Raw genomic sequence first — 16,665 nt, 5'->3', positions numbered from 1 at the left:
TATGTAACTGTTTTTAAATATTTCCAGTCCCAATTTCCTGATGAGTTGAACTTCTTGAAAAAAAATCTACAACTATAACAAGCTAAACCTAAGGCTTTACCATTCAAAAGCCTCCAAAGCGCCCCAGTCTCCCGTGCGTACTGTGCGTCCACTATCAACGCCCGGTATCTAGCCATCGACGGGCAGAGCATGTTTCGATTCACCGGCTCACCGGTACCGGGTTGTACTGTACCGCACCTATATAAGCATCCTGCGACGGCTGAAAAAATTTCAGTTTACCACTTAATTTTCGGTCGGCAACAGCCACCGACGACAAATCTGTTCTGTCCGGTGACCGGTCTTCGTGAGGTACGTGAGGACGCACCGAAACCTGTGCTTTTTCCCATGTGGTAGCGTGTGCGTGCATGTGTGTGTGTGTATGGAATATAGTGAACATTGAATGAATTTTAGAACACAGTGATCACGCGACTGCGTCGTCGAATATTTGCAGGGCTCGTGCAACCGAGGCGAAGGATACCGTGGACTTAGTGGATTAACTAACAAATCTACCCAGCAAACAGTGACTACCGGACAGTTGGTGTGAAAAATGGTGAGTGAAGAATTGTATACGCCCATTAGTAGTGAAGTAACGAGTGCCATCGTCCATACCGATAGCTATCGGCGAGAAGGTCGATGGGTCTTGAAGCTGGTTTTGCAAACGCCCAGCGGGCGGATGGGGAAGTGTCACTACGTCAGTGGATCTAATGTGCGATGCATCCGAGTGCAAGTAACTATGCGCAACCGGTCGCGATGGGCCGTGAAATTGCACGTGAAAGGCGTCATCCTACGAGGCGGTGGCAATTAGTATTACCTTGACAGCCTAGGACATCGGTACGGTGCAGCTATTGTACTGACCGGACCGGACTAAGGTGACGGATTCTGTGTCACGGAGAGCTCAAAGCTCGTGGGTGAACTTGAGTAAACTTGAACACACCGATTTCGCCACAATGTCAATATCAGTTGTGTGCCACTTTTGTTGACCAGAATTTTAAAAGTTTTCAAAATAAGTGTAATCTACCTAAACAAAGCTCTATCATCGAGAATATCTTAAAAAAACGGATTAAATCCAGATGGTAGATACTGATACTGTCCAATGTATGACATGTGCTGCAAATAACAGTTGACAGGTTTTCGGTTCTGTGAGTCAAGCTCCACTTGGCGAGATGCTAATTCTGCTAATTTAATGCCTTTTTCGTAGCCATTTTTTTTTTTTTTTTTTTTTTGGTGGCCATTCACGTCCACATTAGCAAGTCTCTAATCTGGAGCCATTGACTACGAGGCGTAAACGATTCTTTCTTTCACACGCACACACTTTGCGTGTCTTATCACAAACGGCAATGATGAATAAATAAGCGGATTTTCATATTTTGTATGCATTTGTTTAATGCGAAGCTAGGAAGCATCATAAGCTGGTGGACGATCTTGAGACTGGCCCACAATGGAAGTGCTCGATTAAATAGATCTATAGTTCAAAGCTTACAACACACGTCATAAAACTAGCTTTTCTGACCAAACAAACAAATGTTATAAATCATAAATAACAAATCATGCAAATAAGCCAATTTCGCCATTGCATGAATGATCAGTTGTTGTGGCGGTACAGATTCACGAACACTCACACAGAGCCAGATCGTTTCCCAAACCCAACCACCGGGGTGATGTGATGGGCGCTTAAGCCTCTGCCTTTCTCACATTACCATAAGCGAGACGAGATGTGTAAGGGTGGGTAGCTGGTACCCGACGCCCCATCTTGTGCGTAAATTGGCTCCATTGCTAAATCACGCTCAGCCCTCCGGCGGTGATGCCCGCATAGGGACAATGGGTGGCTCCAACTGTTGTCCAAAATCCCCACTGTCCAAGATCGCTTAAAGAAACGCTGCGCGGTCATACATATTAATTCAACCTGACAACACAGCGCACAGCAACGGCTGAAATGTATCTCTCACACCGTATCTCTGGCCATCGCGGACTGTCAGGGTCAGGTTGATCGTTCGGCGAGAGTTCAGCTGCAGTCAAATAAAATAAACTATAACGTGACTTTTTTAACAAATCATACTTATTAACGACATTCGGCTCAGCACGGCCCGATAAGGATGCTGTGCGCTGTAAACAAGTCATGAGAAGTGCTGTTCGGCAATAAAACGTACTCAGGCGTATAAATTCCTACCAACTTGAAGTGCTTTTTATAAACTCCTGACGCCCTTACCGCTCAACAAAAAAAGGCCAAGCCCAAGCCTCGTCTTGTCGATAAAAAGCGATCGCATCACATCCAATGCAACTGCAGCCCGGATAGACACTTGCATTTCGGATACGGGCTGAGCATCATTAAAATGGGAAGATCATCGCAACTGGTTCGAGCTCGGCCGAGAAAGCCAGTTCCCAAGTTCGACGAGTTTATTTCGTGTTGCTTTTATTTACCTTTTGCACGTCGGCCAAACCTTCCTGAGGGTAGCTGAGGGAAATCGCCATCATATCCAATGCCGCTGCCCAAGGGTCACGTACTGCTGGACTTTCGTCGGAGAAACGACCTGAGATCTGAGAACCAAAGAGAAAAAAAGGCACACAAACACAGGTTCCCCTCAGAACGGACTAACTGACGGATGGAAGCTGCGGAAGAGATAAATTGCTTCCCATCCATCAACCGGCACTAACGGGGCGTGTTGTTGTTGCATGAGAAATTTCAGCACAAACCTTACCGACATCACGGGTTTGAACATGGTTGACAATGTTTTATCATATCCAAATCTGACACTCACACACACACACACACGGGCAAGGTGATGATCGTTATTAATCATGGCCGGCCTTTTCTCTATGAACGCTTCCTGCCTATCTTCAGACCTGAGTCACGATGCTTCGGATTGTTTAGCATTCAAAGAGACGTAAGCATAGGTCCCTTAGACAAGCGAGAAGAAAGCCTGCTCTACGCGAAATCTCCCCACTTTCATCTACTTGCGAGCAGCTAGTTCTTGCGTACCTATTTTGCATGCATGACGCTATTGTTTTTTGCACTCCAAAGACAACAGACTTCTCCTCCGGGAACGGTGTTGGTGTATCAGTTTACATCCTATTTTCTATCAAGGTCCGATGCCTGATGAATGCACATTTTTCTACCATTTATCATCAAAAAAAAAAAAGAACGGACGCGCAGAATCGCAGGCGTGTTGTCCTAACGCAGCGTGCAATCATGCATGCCCGCAGATCACCGTGAGCGAAATTTGCATTTTTTGCCACCTAAATTAATGAGCAAGACAAATCATCCTCCTGAGAGGTTGCAGTAGTGGGTGCATGATACTTCACCCGATCTTTTTTTTTGGTTCTTGCCAATCATGTTGTTTTTAAGCGATACACAGTGCCATATTTATTGTATGTCTGGCGGGATGGACGACGACTACGCCCCCCGCACGGCGTACAATAAACTACGCTCGAATTGATTTATTGGTGTTGGCAGTTGCGGGACATGACCGGCGGCTTGAGTTATGAGGCGGATGTTTTCGGCGTTTTAATTGAGATGCTAATTAGTGGCACTCGGTGGTTGATGGAGAAAAAGGAAAAAGAAGGAAACTGCATTTGATAAGTTGGAGCTTTCCAACCGTAACGTCGATAATAGTTCACACGAGGTATGCCAGCTTCACATGGCCGAAGTTTAATGAGGAACTATTGGAAGCTGGGAAAATGACCAACGCTGATGACATTATAATAGTTGTGTAGTTTCAAATAGCTGTTTTTTATAAAGATTAAATAAATTGTAACTATTTTATAATAACACCTTTAAATATAAGCTTTGCATCTCTAGTAATAGAACTTGGCGAGATCTTGCCCTATGGGTTATGTCCTCCTTGGCATAAGTTGGAGGGCTTGATAGTTGACCAGTGTGTGGGGAACCGGTCCTGATTGAATTTGATAGCGATCATTTTTAATGTTAAATTAGGCGATCCTTTCATACTAGTTATTTAACTTATCCATTCATGTTAGGCGCCTCCATTACTGCCACGCCAATAATTCGCAATTATTTGTTTTAAGTTGCTTCCTACAACGAGTAGCCACGGGTCGTGCCTACTAGCCTATTATGAGTTGAGTAATATCTTGAATAGACTGACATTATGAACCTAACCAAGGATCTACACAATAAATTCGCGTAGACTCTAATCTTGGTGACCCAGACACTGTGCATGCTGCAATAATTTTTAAGTCTAATAAAGAATTTTTAATGATAAATGTTTTGAATATTCTTGAACTTAAAGAATCTGGCAAATACATAAAAGATGAAGTTCGGGGCGGCCCGGTAGTAAATGCGACAGCGGCGCCAATCTTCACACGGCAGGACCGGAGTTCAAATCCCTTCTGGGCCGTTCCCCCATAGTGTCTATTAGCCAGAAATGGCAGGCATTACCTAAGAGTGAGAGCTCGTTAGGCCAATAAAGAAGAAGAAGAAGATGAAGTTCATAAGCCAAAATTAGTATTCCTCTTCTTTCCCAACATAACCTCGCGAGTTCGTGACCTACCAGTTTTGGCTTACTTGACAAGGATTTAACCGTAACTAATCAGTCAGTTCTTAGTACAGGATCACGATTAACATAGGATTCAACAGACGATTCCCTGATGAGAGAATCTACTCATAAGACGCTGCCCATATCTACTTGTTACTTTACTCTCAAACCGTTCGCCTACCATTAATTGTCCCCGGACTAGGTTCTAGTCGACTCTCGAGAATTATCGATTCTAGGAGTTTAGTTGTTCATAACTAAACAATCCCTTCCACACTGTAGTCGAGTCTGTGATTCCTGGACTGTAGTTCTATTCCAGATTTCATCGCAGCTCGACCCTGTTCTTCAGTTCCCTGCTGTCAGCCACCTGCCATTTCACATCATCAACCGCAATAAGCTACATTATGTTTCTGATGAAATCCCAAAATCCCATCCAAATGTCATTCGATCATTTACTCATTAAAACTTTCCTTCGAAAGGTCCATCCTACAGCGCAATAAAATTTACAACCATGCCCGCAAAATACTAAAAACCAATCTGGGACAACATGCACCCAACATGAGTCCCCTACAGTTTTAACTGTTGCATCTCAATGTCAAACATCCTTGCGCATTGGCAACGGTCATAAGCTCATGCTCCTTCCGACAGGGAGGCTTTGGCCAAAACCGATCGCAAGCGAAGCACACCCAAGTATTATTAGCTAAATACTACCCTGGCAACCGCACCGTTCAGCACTCTCTCTCGCCTCCCTCTGTACGATCGAATGCTGGCGATTAAGCGGGAACAGGTTTTCCGGTCGCCGGTTTCGTGGGCAGGTTGAGACTTCTTCAAGGTCGTCTGCCCCATCGCAGCACGCATGACGGGTGCGTACCCGGGGCTGTGGTCGCTTCCTCACGCATCTGCCGTTGAACCTGAGCCGCGGATTCCGGCCGTGTGTTATTTATTCAACCGATTCGAGCCCAACTCTCAATGTCAACCTGTCATCTCTGCGGGGATAAAGTATTGATAGTCGTTTGGTGGGGCCACATTTTTTTGTGTGTGTCTATTATCATGAGCATAATAGACACACACACACACAAGAGGATTCCACCATCGGAAGGCATTTGTATGATTTGTGCAGTATTCCGTTTCGTCCGTGCCGACCCATTCTTGGGCACTCGAGTGGGTGAATAAGTTTGGCGGGACATTGCCGCGATTTTAATCACGACCATTGGCGATAGGTGTGATCGAAACGGAACGTGGACTCGTCCACAGCTCATCGAGGTGATGATGATTTATCAATATTATAATTGTAATGACCGAAGCCCCAAAAAATACGATCGAGTTTAAAAATTCCATTTTTTTCTTGCTATCTTGCCGCGAAGTTGATTGAGCCGGTTTCCTTTTCTGAGGTTTCCTGTAATCCGGTCGTCTAGTGATGGAATATTCTCATAACAAATTTCCATCCGGCAAAGCATAATTTAAAATACACTAACTTGTTGGTCCAGTTTGAAGATTAAAATTTCCATCAAAACTGTCGTGTGGCGGGTAAACGTTTCCCAACACGTTAGTCCGTCTGTTTGTTGATTGCCAAAAAAGGGTTTTTTTTGCTTACGGGCCACAACATTCCATCCAGCAACTTAAAACCAAACATGTTTTACAATGACAAACAGCTGGCTCAAACACATCTTCATTCGGAAACATCCACAGCTCGGAAACAGTTGGTGTTAATGAAACACAGCTACTCACCAAAAACCCAAAAGGTAAATAGCTCATCCTGAACTAGCTACAACCGACGTGGTGCGTTCCATTGAACGCTAACCGTTCGTTTCGAAACTGATCGACAGCGGCAGGAAGCGATCAACCGAAGGACACACCGAGCACACATGTTTGTGCTTATCACGCTACAGCGAGATTCAGCTTCACTTCTTGCCCACTGTCGGGTTAAAGTTCAGTTAAACACGTCGTTCCAACGTCATCGTGGCGCAACAATGAAGCCGTTTTTTTCTACACACTCCAAAAATGTGTTGTACCCGCTCGGACAGGCTTCCTGCTGGCGCAACTTTTTAATGCACCTTTTAAGCTATGCCTGAACAGGGCAAGATGGGGCAGATGCTATCTGCAAATCATACTGACCGACCGGTAAATTATCATGTACCATTTATTGCATTTCTGCCACCCATAATAAGGTTCGATCGATCGAATACGATTACATGCATGCAGCCTCCCCGCTGCACCGTTTAACTTCCTGCGGTGATTAATGCGTATTAATTATTCAAAACGTCACCGGAGACAATGATGCTGCAGCGATGTAAAGTGTCGACTTGCAAATATGTCAGCCAACCGTTACGGCTAGCAAATAACCAGTTTCGGTTTATTTATAATTAATTTCATACTACTTCTTTTTTTCTTGTTCTTCGGGTACTTCCCATCTTGACATAAGACGTCAAGGAATGTGCTGATTACACAATATCAATCTTCTTTGCCAACTGTGAGAAAGAACTACTACATCACGGCCGTATATGCCCCAGAGGTAGGCAAACAGATTTAGCTAAAATGTCAACACAAGCGTTGGAACATTCCGCTGTCCGGCCCATGATCTCATCGATCGGATTCGGTTTTACGGAGCACCCGATTCAAAACCTTAACCATTAACATAAATCTACTACAACCGACCGAAAGCTTCTAGCGTGCGCAACCTGCCAAACGTTAGACTGCATCGCAGCGAAAGCGACGAACCCCGAATGTTTTCGGCCAGCTCACGGTCACCGAAAAAATGGGTGGAGCAGCCTGTTTTTGCTATCTGGCCGCATTCGGACCTCTGACTTTCCGCGTGCGCCAGAATGCTTTCCATCAAGTTCAATGCTAATGTCGATCGATGCATTCATCGCGTCCACATGTCTACCATATTTATCTGCGCGTTTTGTGCGCGTCCTCTAAATGAAACGCTCGGCGGAGCCATATTTTTGTCTTTCCTTCTAACTAAGCATTTTTATACATCGTTTCGGGACGGTTTGAAGGAGGTGGTTGGTGTTTTTTTCTGTTTTCGTTTCGAGATTTGTTTCGTTTGGCTGTTTTGCACGAGAACCAAACCGAACGGGGCTATTTTTGTGATAATAAAATGCAAATTTTAGCACGAACGCCCGGCAAATCGGATACCGTGGGTCTACATTTAGAAACATCGGGCCGGATGAAAATAAGCATCCCTGGTAGAAATAGCTGATAATGGTCGCAAGCACAAGAAACAAGCCAGATGAGTGAAGAGAGCGGCAGACGAAAGAAATAAACATGTGGCAGCAAAACCGGTCGGACACTTGGTTCACAGGGGTGTTTTCGGTTTTTCTTAGCACAAATTTTTAATTTGGTCGACGATCAAAAGCGAAATATACGAATAGCGCGAACCATCCGTTCCCAGGTGGGTCATCGTTGCTGAACAACAAGGATGCGCCTTGACTTTGGAAGTATCGTCTAACGCGTGTTTTTTTTAAGGTGATGGCCGGTTTGGAGCTCGAAAACAAGTTCATTGGACCCTGGGACACCTTGGGAGGGCTGTCGTGTTTTTTTTTTTCGTTCGTTGTTGGTATTTTAGGATCCTCGTTCCCGGATGCGGATGGTGATTGGGAGTGGGATATATTGATTTAGGCTGTCCATTTCCTTGCACAGCCATTGCAGCGTTATCGCAAAGAATATCCTTCCAAGAATTGAAAAGGAAGTACGCAAAGAAGAAAGAGTTAATTGGCTGCTGGTTAAGAGCATCTCTTGTAGCTTCTGGAAATCATGATTTCCAGCATCATTAATTTTAAGAGGGTTAGAGTTTGAAGAATTTCTGAACTTTTTAATAAAGAAATCCCTCAGTCTGTCGACATACATGATTTTCTGGATTATTCGATCGATTACCCTGTGTCTTAGTGTACAGCCCAAGAGCTCACCAGTTCGGGCAGGACCAAGGATCAAGACCCATCCGCATCGTTCCCTCGTAGTGAGGACTAACTTTACAACTGCGTGATATCAATACGTTTATTAAGCCATTGGATGACCTAACAGATCGTTAAACCGATAAGAGAGAGAGAATTAACTTAGTCATCTGAACTGATGTGGAGCAGCTGAGGCCAAAAAAACTTGAGGAACTTCAATTGAAGATTGGACCGTACTAAGAACTTTATCTCTGAGGCTGGAAGTAATGAAGTGCATCCTAAAGATTTATTATGTAGTACAGCTTCCAGCCATCATATACTGATAGGGAAAACTGAGACTTGAACGCTTTGTGGCATTACCGTCTCGCGAGCTTTCACGAGGCTTATACGGATTGCCGACCAAGTCTAGGAGAGAAGCAGTACATGAGACGATCACTCAGGATAAGCGGCTGACAACTCTTGAGTAAATAATATTTTTGACGATGGGTATTTCATCGATCAAAGAGACATCATACCTGACATCACCATTGAGAATTTTTAGAACAAAACTGTGAAGGAAGGTTTTAACCTATCATTCTGTAATCAAGATGGAGTAGCAGATAATCAGCAAGGCCCAGAGAAAACTGGGAAGCTGGGATCATTTATCATCACGACAGTTATGAATAACTACCAAAGGATCATCCGTGAAAGTCCGTAGATTTTAGCTACATTTAATTCTCGCTAGTTATTTGAAGTAGTTTGATGCTTCATTGCCATTAGAAGTTAATCTTCTACATAGTTACATAGCGAGTGATTTCGTTGAGAATTAATTACCAATAACCAATTCGCTGACAGTTCCTCTTGACATTTCAATCCTCCCTCTTGATTAACAATATAATTATTTTATTACCCCTTTTAATTGCTAATCCTACCCAATCCACATCGGAATCGGAATGTGCAAATAACCTATTGCTTCGTTACACGCAACATGTAATTACATCGTTCAAAGTCGCACACCGTCAATGGGTTAGCAGCCCACTACCTTCACGATCTTCACCTCGTTCATCTTCCTTCTTTCTACCCAACGACAATGAAAAGGATGTCGGCAAGGTTGCGTCGGTGCTTAATCAATTCGCACCGATCGCACCCGCTGAACAGGCGCTACATTCTACGTCCAAGGAAAACGTACTCGCTTCCAAAACCGGATAAGTCAGTCGGCGGGACAAGTCACCCGGCGGGCAATGCCGTCCCTGCCGTGCCGTACCTGTGTTCTAGCCCATAAATCTAGCTAGCACTCGAGCAGCGAAAAGGCGCCGAACCGTGAAAGCGATGCGGTAACGCAAGATACGCTAACGCCCCACCGGCCGCATCCCTTATTTCACATTCATTGCCCATTTGTCGGTTGAAAGATTCTGTAGCCGTGTTGATGAGCTGGCTAATCGGGGAGGGTCCCATTTGCATGCGTCACTCTTTAGCGCTAACACGGTGTCATTGATGGTGTAACTAAGATGTGCACGGAGGGTAACTGCATTGCTGCTGTGCTGAGCACTCACTCGCTGCTATCACACTCGCCCGATCGCAACACGATCACCTACCACCGGAGTGACCACACAATGTAGATGAGCCGTGGGCAAGGCATCTTCGCGGAGAACAAAATGAGACTAAACAAATTGCGGCAAAGCAATGGTGAGGATGGATGGTGAGCTAAGACGACGGTGCGCGATGATCAAGTTGTTTGAATAAACTCGTCAGCGGATTACCCAAACAAACCGAAACCGAACTACCACCAATCCATGACGCAACGTCCGCGAGGTACCGATCTTATTTGCTGAGATTGTTCGATGACATTTCCTGCGCATTGTACGGCCAATGTGTGTGTGTATGCTAATGAATGAATTTTGTCCATGGACAGCTAATTCTTTGCAGATTATCAAGTCCTCCAAATCTAACCGTTCATTCATTCAACAGTGATAAGCAGTCCCGTTTTGGGGTCATTTCAATCGCTTCTCACGCATCCTCGCATGGCTCTAATTGATAGATCAATTGACCGTTTCCTTCGACCGCCGTCAACCGGTGTGGCAGGCAAACAGACTTAACCTTTTGGGGGCCACGTTGCCTTCCATTAGCGCAATTTATGTATGTCGTCGTTTGGGTTTCTACGTTTCTGGAGGGTGGCTGCTTGTGGCAACGGTTTGCAGACATGGAGGGTGCATAAGATTGATAAATATTATACATTGCAACGCCTTCGTATTACCTTCACCGAGTGATATTTATGATTTGTGGGCCGATATTTGCATGGGAATTTTGGATACTCTGCAGTAATGCCTGGGAGCGTTGGTCGCTGTGGTGGAGAATCGATTTGTGAAGTCAATCAGCTTGTTTGCATCAATATTTTGATTCATGTATCTTGTTCTGCAAATAATAAAGCTAATTTCAATTTTTTCCCTCTCATTTTAGATGCGTCAACTGTTACCCGTTCTCTGTCTGGTGGCTTTATGTCACGCAGAAATTCCGGTCTTCGAGATCGGTTCGTTCCCCGCCGACACCGATACAAAGGCAGCGCCCAGTCAAAAGCAGGACCAGTTTGGAGGATACGTCGTGGAGAAGCCTACCGAACAGCTGCCGGAACCGTCCAACCAGTGTCAAGGTGGACCGGACGAGTGTGGTTACAACTATGAACCGCCCAAGTGCCCATGGGAAGATGGCCAAGCACAAACGACTACCGAAACGACGACGGAGTTCCGTACGGAAACGCGCGTACAGACGGAGACGGCCACAGTAACTGAAACCATTCCGACCACCATCACGACCACACTGACCAGTGCAACTCCGTTCTGCGGAACTACCAATACTTACCTCCCGCCGGATACCACTACTACCTTGCCACCGGAGACTAATACGGTTACGGTAACGCAGCCACCGGTAACAACAACCAAGACACTGCCACCGACAACGACCACGATCACCTCGCGCGGACCTCCGTTCACGACGGAGCGTACTATAACGCCGACTACTACGATCGTGATTAGTAAAACGCCTTTCGTAACGGCTACCCGTACTGTAACGCCTACCTCGACGAACATTATCACTGCCAGCAGCGTATCGATTACGCGCACGGTCACACCGACTTCGACGTACATCTCGTACATGCCCTCGACCACGATCACCCGTACCGTAACGCCGACTTCCACCAATGTGTTCTACGCGGACTCGGTCACCGTCAACCGTACGGTAACGCCGACGTCTACTAACGTGTTCTATCTACCCTCGACCACGGTCAACCGTACCGTAACGCCTACCTCCACGAATGTGTTCTACGCCAACTCGGTCACCGTGAACCGCACCGTAACGCCTACCTCGACCAATGTGTTCTATCTGCCATCGACGACGGTCAACCGTACCGTAACGCCTACCTCGACCAATGTGTTCTACGTTGCGTCGGTCACAGTGAACCGTACCGTAACGCCAACCTCTACCAGACTCTTCTATCTCGACTCGGTCACTGTGGATAGGACCGTCGTGCCGACCTCGACCGTGGTCATTACGCTGGACACGACACGCACCCAGACGCGCACGGTAACACCGACGTACGTGGTGCAGCAAACGGCCGATACCGCTACCGTTACTAGGTAAGTAACACTTTTCCGTTACGTTGCACTTCCTGGCAAATGATTAATAACGCTTGTGTTTTCTCCTCAGAACTCTTACGCCTTCGTTCGTCGTTACGGAAAGCGTACCAACGGTTACGCTCACCCGCACATTCACTCCATCCAGCGTGCTGACGACGACGGCCGCCACAACGAACGTGATCACTCGCACCGTTACACCCCAGGCAACGAGCACGACCACCGTTACGGCCCCGGTTCGTACCATCACGCAGACCGCTTCCACTACCGTCACCGTAACGCCTAAGCTCTCGGTAACGCCGACCATCTACTCAACCGTTACACTGCCACCCGTCATCAAGACCGTGTGCGAACCGGCCCGTACCTATCTGCCCGATCCGGGCGTAACGACCATCACCCGCACCCAGACGGAAACGAAGACGGAAGTGTCGACCACGACCATTATCGCCTGCACACCGACCAACGCGTACCTGCCGGTAAAGGAAACCGTAGCCGCCAATCAGCTGTCACCTGCCTTTGCCCGGGTGCCGAATCTTCAACGTGAAGTACTGCCGCCCCAGGACGACGAACGCCAAAACAAGATCTGGAACGCTTAACACTCCAGAAGCGGTGGAACGAGCGAACGCTTTCTTCCTTGTACTTTCGAATATATAGAAACAGAAAGAGGAGCAGAGACGCTGAAGATGAACAAATACTCATACCTTCGTTGCTAAGTGTGGATTGGTGCCGGTTGCGGACGTCACACTCCGGGCCGACCCACCATTTCCAGTGATTAGTTGTGTAGTAAGGAACCCCTGTCGCTAGAACACGTAAAACAAGAACAAAAAAAACAATGTACATAAATGCCCGTACCGGAGAGGAACGAAATGTAGATCGTTGGAGTTGTTGCATCCCTTATTTCTACTCCCCTTTTGATCGCCCCGTTGATCGTTGCTTCCCTCGAACAGCGGAAGTAACGTGCTAGCTGTGACACCCAGGATCACTCACTGTACACTGACTGTGCGCTAGACCCCATCGTTCAGCGAACAGCGAAAACCAATAGCAGCAACCTGGTTGTGATTCACTTTAGTTATTGTGTGTTGTGTAAGTGTAAGTGTGTGCGTATGTGTGTGTGCGTGTGGTGTTCATAATGATTTCACAAATAAAAGTCTTTGACATTTCAAAGGTAAATTAAGCGCGTAGGAATGGCTAGGGTAAGGGGTTTCATTAGTTGAGAAAAAGGAGATGTTATACTTACTTACTTATCAAGCTTTGTGGTCCCGCTCATGCCATACCGCCGTCTTCTATCAATCGATTAATTCGGCCTTTCCATCAATCCTTCTCAATTCTCTAACTACCAAGTCTCCTCTGTCCATGGGAACCGCCTAAAAGCGGTCTTTACGCGGCTGGGTCGTCCGATGTCATTCTCATGACATGCCCACCCGAGCCTAGTAAACCTATTTGGTTGCCAAATGGTGAGTTCGTAGAACTCGTCATTGTAACGATTCCTCTATTGCCCTTCTACACATACGGGGCCAAAAATGGGGCCTTCTAAAGTAGATGACTTTATTGGACAACATATTGGACAATCCTAGCATATGCAAGGAGCGAATTAATAAATGCTCCGAACCTGATGTATCTGGGATTAAACATAAAATCCTTTTAAAAGGTCTAGCATAGTTAATGCACAAAATCTTGGTAATCAGAGCACGTCACTTCTGCGCGAATTGTTGACATTATGGCCAGGAAAGTCATCGCTTCTTGGCGGGTCAGCTCCAACATGTACATCAAGTAGTAACACCAAATAAAACTCGTGTAAATTTTGTTTCAACGTACATCCCCAGTTCAGATTAATGAGTAATAAAAGAAAACTAAACTACGACAAGAATGTTGTAGGGTATTTTCCATCTAAAAATCAAAACGTTTCGAATGTAACTTTTTTTTTTCACCAAAAATGATTTCTTAGATAGCTTAGGAGTAAGCTGTTCAAGATAAAATATTAAATAAAAATAGAGAATTTAACATTCTAACCCATAAATGAACTTTAATCAACCTGGTTCATTCAGTTTCAACCATCCCATCAGGCTCACTATGAGTATTTTATTCAAAACAAATTAAACTGTCTAAATCAAAAAATTAGCTAACATCACTTCTGCTCGAATCAGCCACGCCTTACAGTATGCAATCCACCACACAGCTTCTCGTTCGTCGACTTCTACGCCGACTTTGACGAAACCGTTGTGGTGGTCAATTTTTGCGTTGTTTCCTCCGCCAGCTTACGCTTGTAGCGATAGCCCTCGTGATCGTTGTACGTCGGCGGCACTGCATGCACGTTCGGAAGCGAGTGAACGCCTCCAAACGCATCCGCCCCACCGGTGGGCGCACCGAGGAATCGATGTCCTTGGAAATTTTCATCCAGCGCCAGGAACGGTTGATGTGTTACGGGATGCTCCAGCACCGGGGGCAACGATACCTGCGGTGGTGGAATGTAGGGTGGCGGCGGTGGTGGTGGTGGATGCTGTACCTGAAGCCCATTGTTGATGATGACCGGATTCGGAACGGGAACCGGTAGTGGAACCGGTTCCGGTGGTAGATAAGTGTTAACGGCGGCACCACCACTAAAGTCTCCCTGGGCGAATACGGTCGACAGGACGGTTTCGGTAACGTACTGAACGACGGGGCTCGGTTGCAGCACCAGCGTGCTCGTTTCCGTCACGTACTCCAGCTGCGGAACAAACACCGTCGATACGGCGTACTCGGTGGAGGTGATAAGCACGGGATTCACCACGGTCGAGGTCAAATAGTCGGTCAGATACACCGTGTTGACGTCCGTGAAGAAGTGGTTCAACGTTTCGGTCGCATAATCCGTGACCGTTTCGGTGAAGACTTGTGGCACGCATTGTGGCGTCGGTCGCGGATAGAAGTATCCTTCCTGTGGTTCACACTTTGCACTGCCGACCAGCAGCAACAGCGCCAGGTGTACTGGCATCGAACACGATAGCTTCCTCTGCAACAGAACAAACGCATCCATTGTAGAACTTTAACCTACCCACAAGAACGTAGGAGCGCCACAAGAACATCAAGAAATCCACTTACCATATTTGGTAGCATCCTCTTGGCCACGGCTTACCGAATTACGTATACAGGTTCGGTTTTCCAACTGATTACGGCACAATTAGCGGACGAATTAACACCTCCTCACAGTGGCTACAAATGGGCGCGTCTACGTCCGAACCGGACCTTGGGCTCTCGAGTTTCACACACTTAATCTACAGCTCAATGCGTGGCGCGGCTCTCGGCGGAACCGTTTAGCTGCGTCGGAACTGGTACTGTTCGATAAGCCGCCCGATCGGATGTGACATCTATCCCTGATTTACCGTTAGACTTTATATACCTCGACCCCGGTGCGGTTAGGACATACGGCCACAGCCAACCCTACCCCACGCTGGGAGGAGATACGCTCGGACAAACCTGGTTTTCGTAGGTGAAAATTGTCTCCACAAACAGCTTGCACAGGTCTGCATGCTGCAATGAGGCATGGACACACTTTTTCGACAATTTTGTTGCAATTGAGCGAAAAGCGATGTCCCAACTGGGTGGTGTAGATGCGTAATACACCGGCTGACCTACAGTGAAAGGGTATTGAGGATAAGTCTGACATGCAACAGCGCATTTTCACACAACCGACTGAAGGTTACTTACATTGAACGAATACAGTACAGTACGTTCCAGACCCAGATTTCATTTTCTGGACTATTGGAATGGAGAAAATGTCACTCATGCACGACTCACTACCAAGCTGTGGGTAAATAACAAGTCAAAAAGGCCAGAATAGGCCGACCAAAACACTCGCCGAGGTTGTAGTGTCACCCTAGCGGCAGAATTAATAAGGTCAGTCACAGATACAGCTGATCGTGCATCATTTATCTTTACAAATCGTGATAGATGCATATAGATATCTGCATAATTTCTAACTAATTATGAGTTGCTAAACAATCGCCAGAAAACACACAACCTATTCAATCAGTTAATCTGCCAAAATGGGGTTAAAGTCTCTAGACTCTACAGCAGCATAAATCACGATTGGCGTTGCTGAAACATACCGAATCTACCACACACTTAAACTTAGAGGCATCGTAATGCTCAGCAAGATAGTAGAAAGATAGCATGCGTGAAAGGACAATGTGTAGAGGAGTCGCCGCCAGCGAGAAACGCTATGGTGCAAGCAAATACCAGACGGATAATCGGTAAGCTGTAGTGGGCTAGCGTTTTAAATAGTTCAGCAAGGACAGATATTGAGATGAGTTGATGGTTTAAATCAGTCCTGTGTGATTTTGGACTGTTTCTTGAACCTGCATAAATCTTGGACATGGTTCAAAAGATGAAAATAGGTCGTCCTTAATGCAAGTAGATGGGCAGTCAGCCCTTGCTACGATGGAACAGTCAGGATAGGCTTTGACACCAATCGTCATCGGGTCGCAGTCATCACCTCGAACTGTAGCTGGAGGCAATGTGTATCAAGGCAGCAGAGATCCCGGATACCGAGTGGAATTGTCTCTGATAAAATCTAAAGAATGTGATTGATGAGTGTGGCCACCATCGAAGAATGCAATAGGAATTAGTAGCTGAAGGCAGCGAAAGACTGATCAATGAGTACTTAAC

General features: G+C 46.2%; 2 protein-coding genes across 4 annotated transcripts; one reads left to right on the top strand and one right to left on the bottom strand.

Annotated features, from left to right (window-relative positions):
- The first annotated feature begins 215 nt into the window (after positions 1-215).
- LOC118509465 (mucin-2-like) lies at positions 216-13,194 on the top strand. 3 transcript variants are annotated; one of them, XM_036050091.1, is made up of 4 exons: positions 216-348; positions 491-589; positions 10,856-12,027; positions 12,098-13,194. In XM_036050091.1, the coding sequence occupies exons 2-4, from the start codon at positions 587-589 to the stop codon at positions 12,618-12,620; spliced, it is 1,698 nt and encodes a 565-aa protein (XP_035905984.1). In that variant the 5' UTR covers positions 216-348; positions 491-586; the 3' UTR covers positions 12,621-13,194. The 3 variants fall into 3 exon arrangements, with proteins under 3 accessions (XP_035905984.1, XP_035905983.1, XP_035905985.1); XM_036050092.1 differs by having other exon boundaries at positions 270-412; XM_036050090.1 differs by having other exon boundaries at positions 268-589.
- An 873-nt stretch (positions 13,195-14,067) lies between these two features.
- On the bottom strand, positions 14,068-15,403 carry LOC118509464 (formin-like protein 3). The gene is made up of 2 exons (XM_036050089.1): positions 15,100-15,403; positions 14,068-15,010 (listed from the first exon to the last, which is right to left on the bottom strand). The coding sequence occupies exons 1-2, from the start codon at positions 15,112-15,114 to the stop codon at positions 14,219-14,221; spliced, it is 807 nt and encodes a 268-aa protein (XP_035905982.1). The 5' UTR covers positions 15,115-15,403; the 3' UTR covers positions 14,068-14,218.
- Positions 15,404-16,665: the final 1,262 nt, after the last annotated feature.

Source organism: Anopheles stephensi, chromosome 3, assembly GCF_013141755.1.
Source record: "Anopheles stephensi strain Indian chromosome 3, UCI_ANSTEP_V1.0, whole genome shotgun sequence".
Lineage (NCBI taxonomy): Eukaryota > Metazoa > Arthropoda > Insecta > Diptera > Culicidae > Anopheles > Anopheles stephensi.
The sequence above is the reverse complement of the archived record's forward strand: the minus strand, read 5'-3'. Positions and strand labels throughout refer to the sequence as shown.

What these genes read in the sequence shown, in the direction of transcription:
- LOC118509465 (XM_036050091.1), top strand. An exon ending in GATACCGCTACCGTTACTAG is followed by an intron (nt 12,028 to 12,097) that starts GTAAGTAACACT and finishes TTTTCTCCTCAG; the next exon opens with AACTCTTACGCCTTCGTTCG.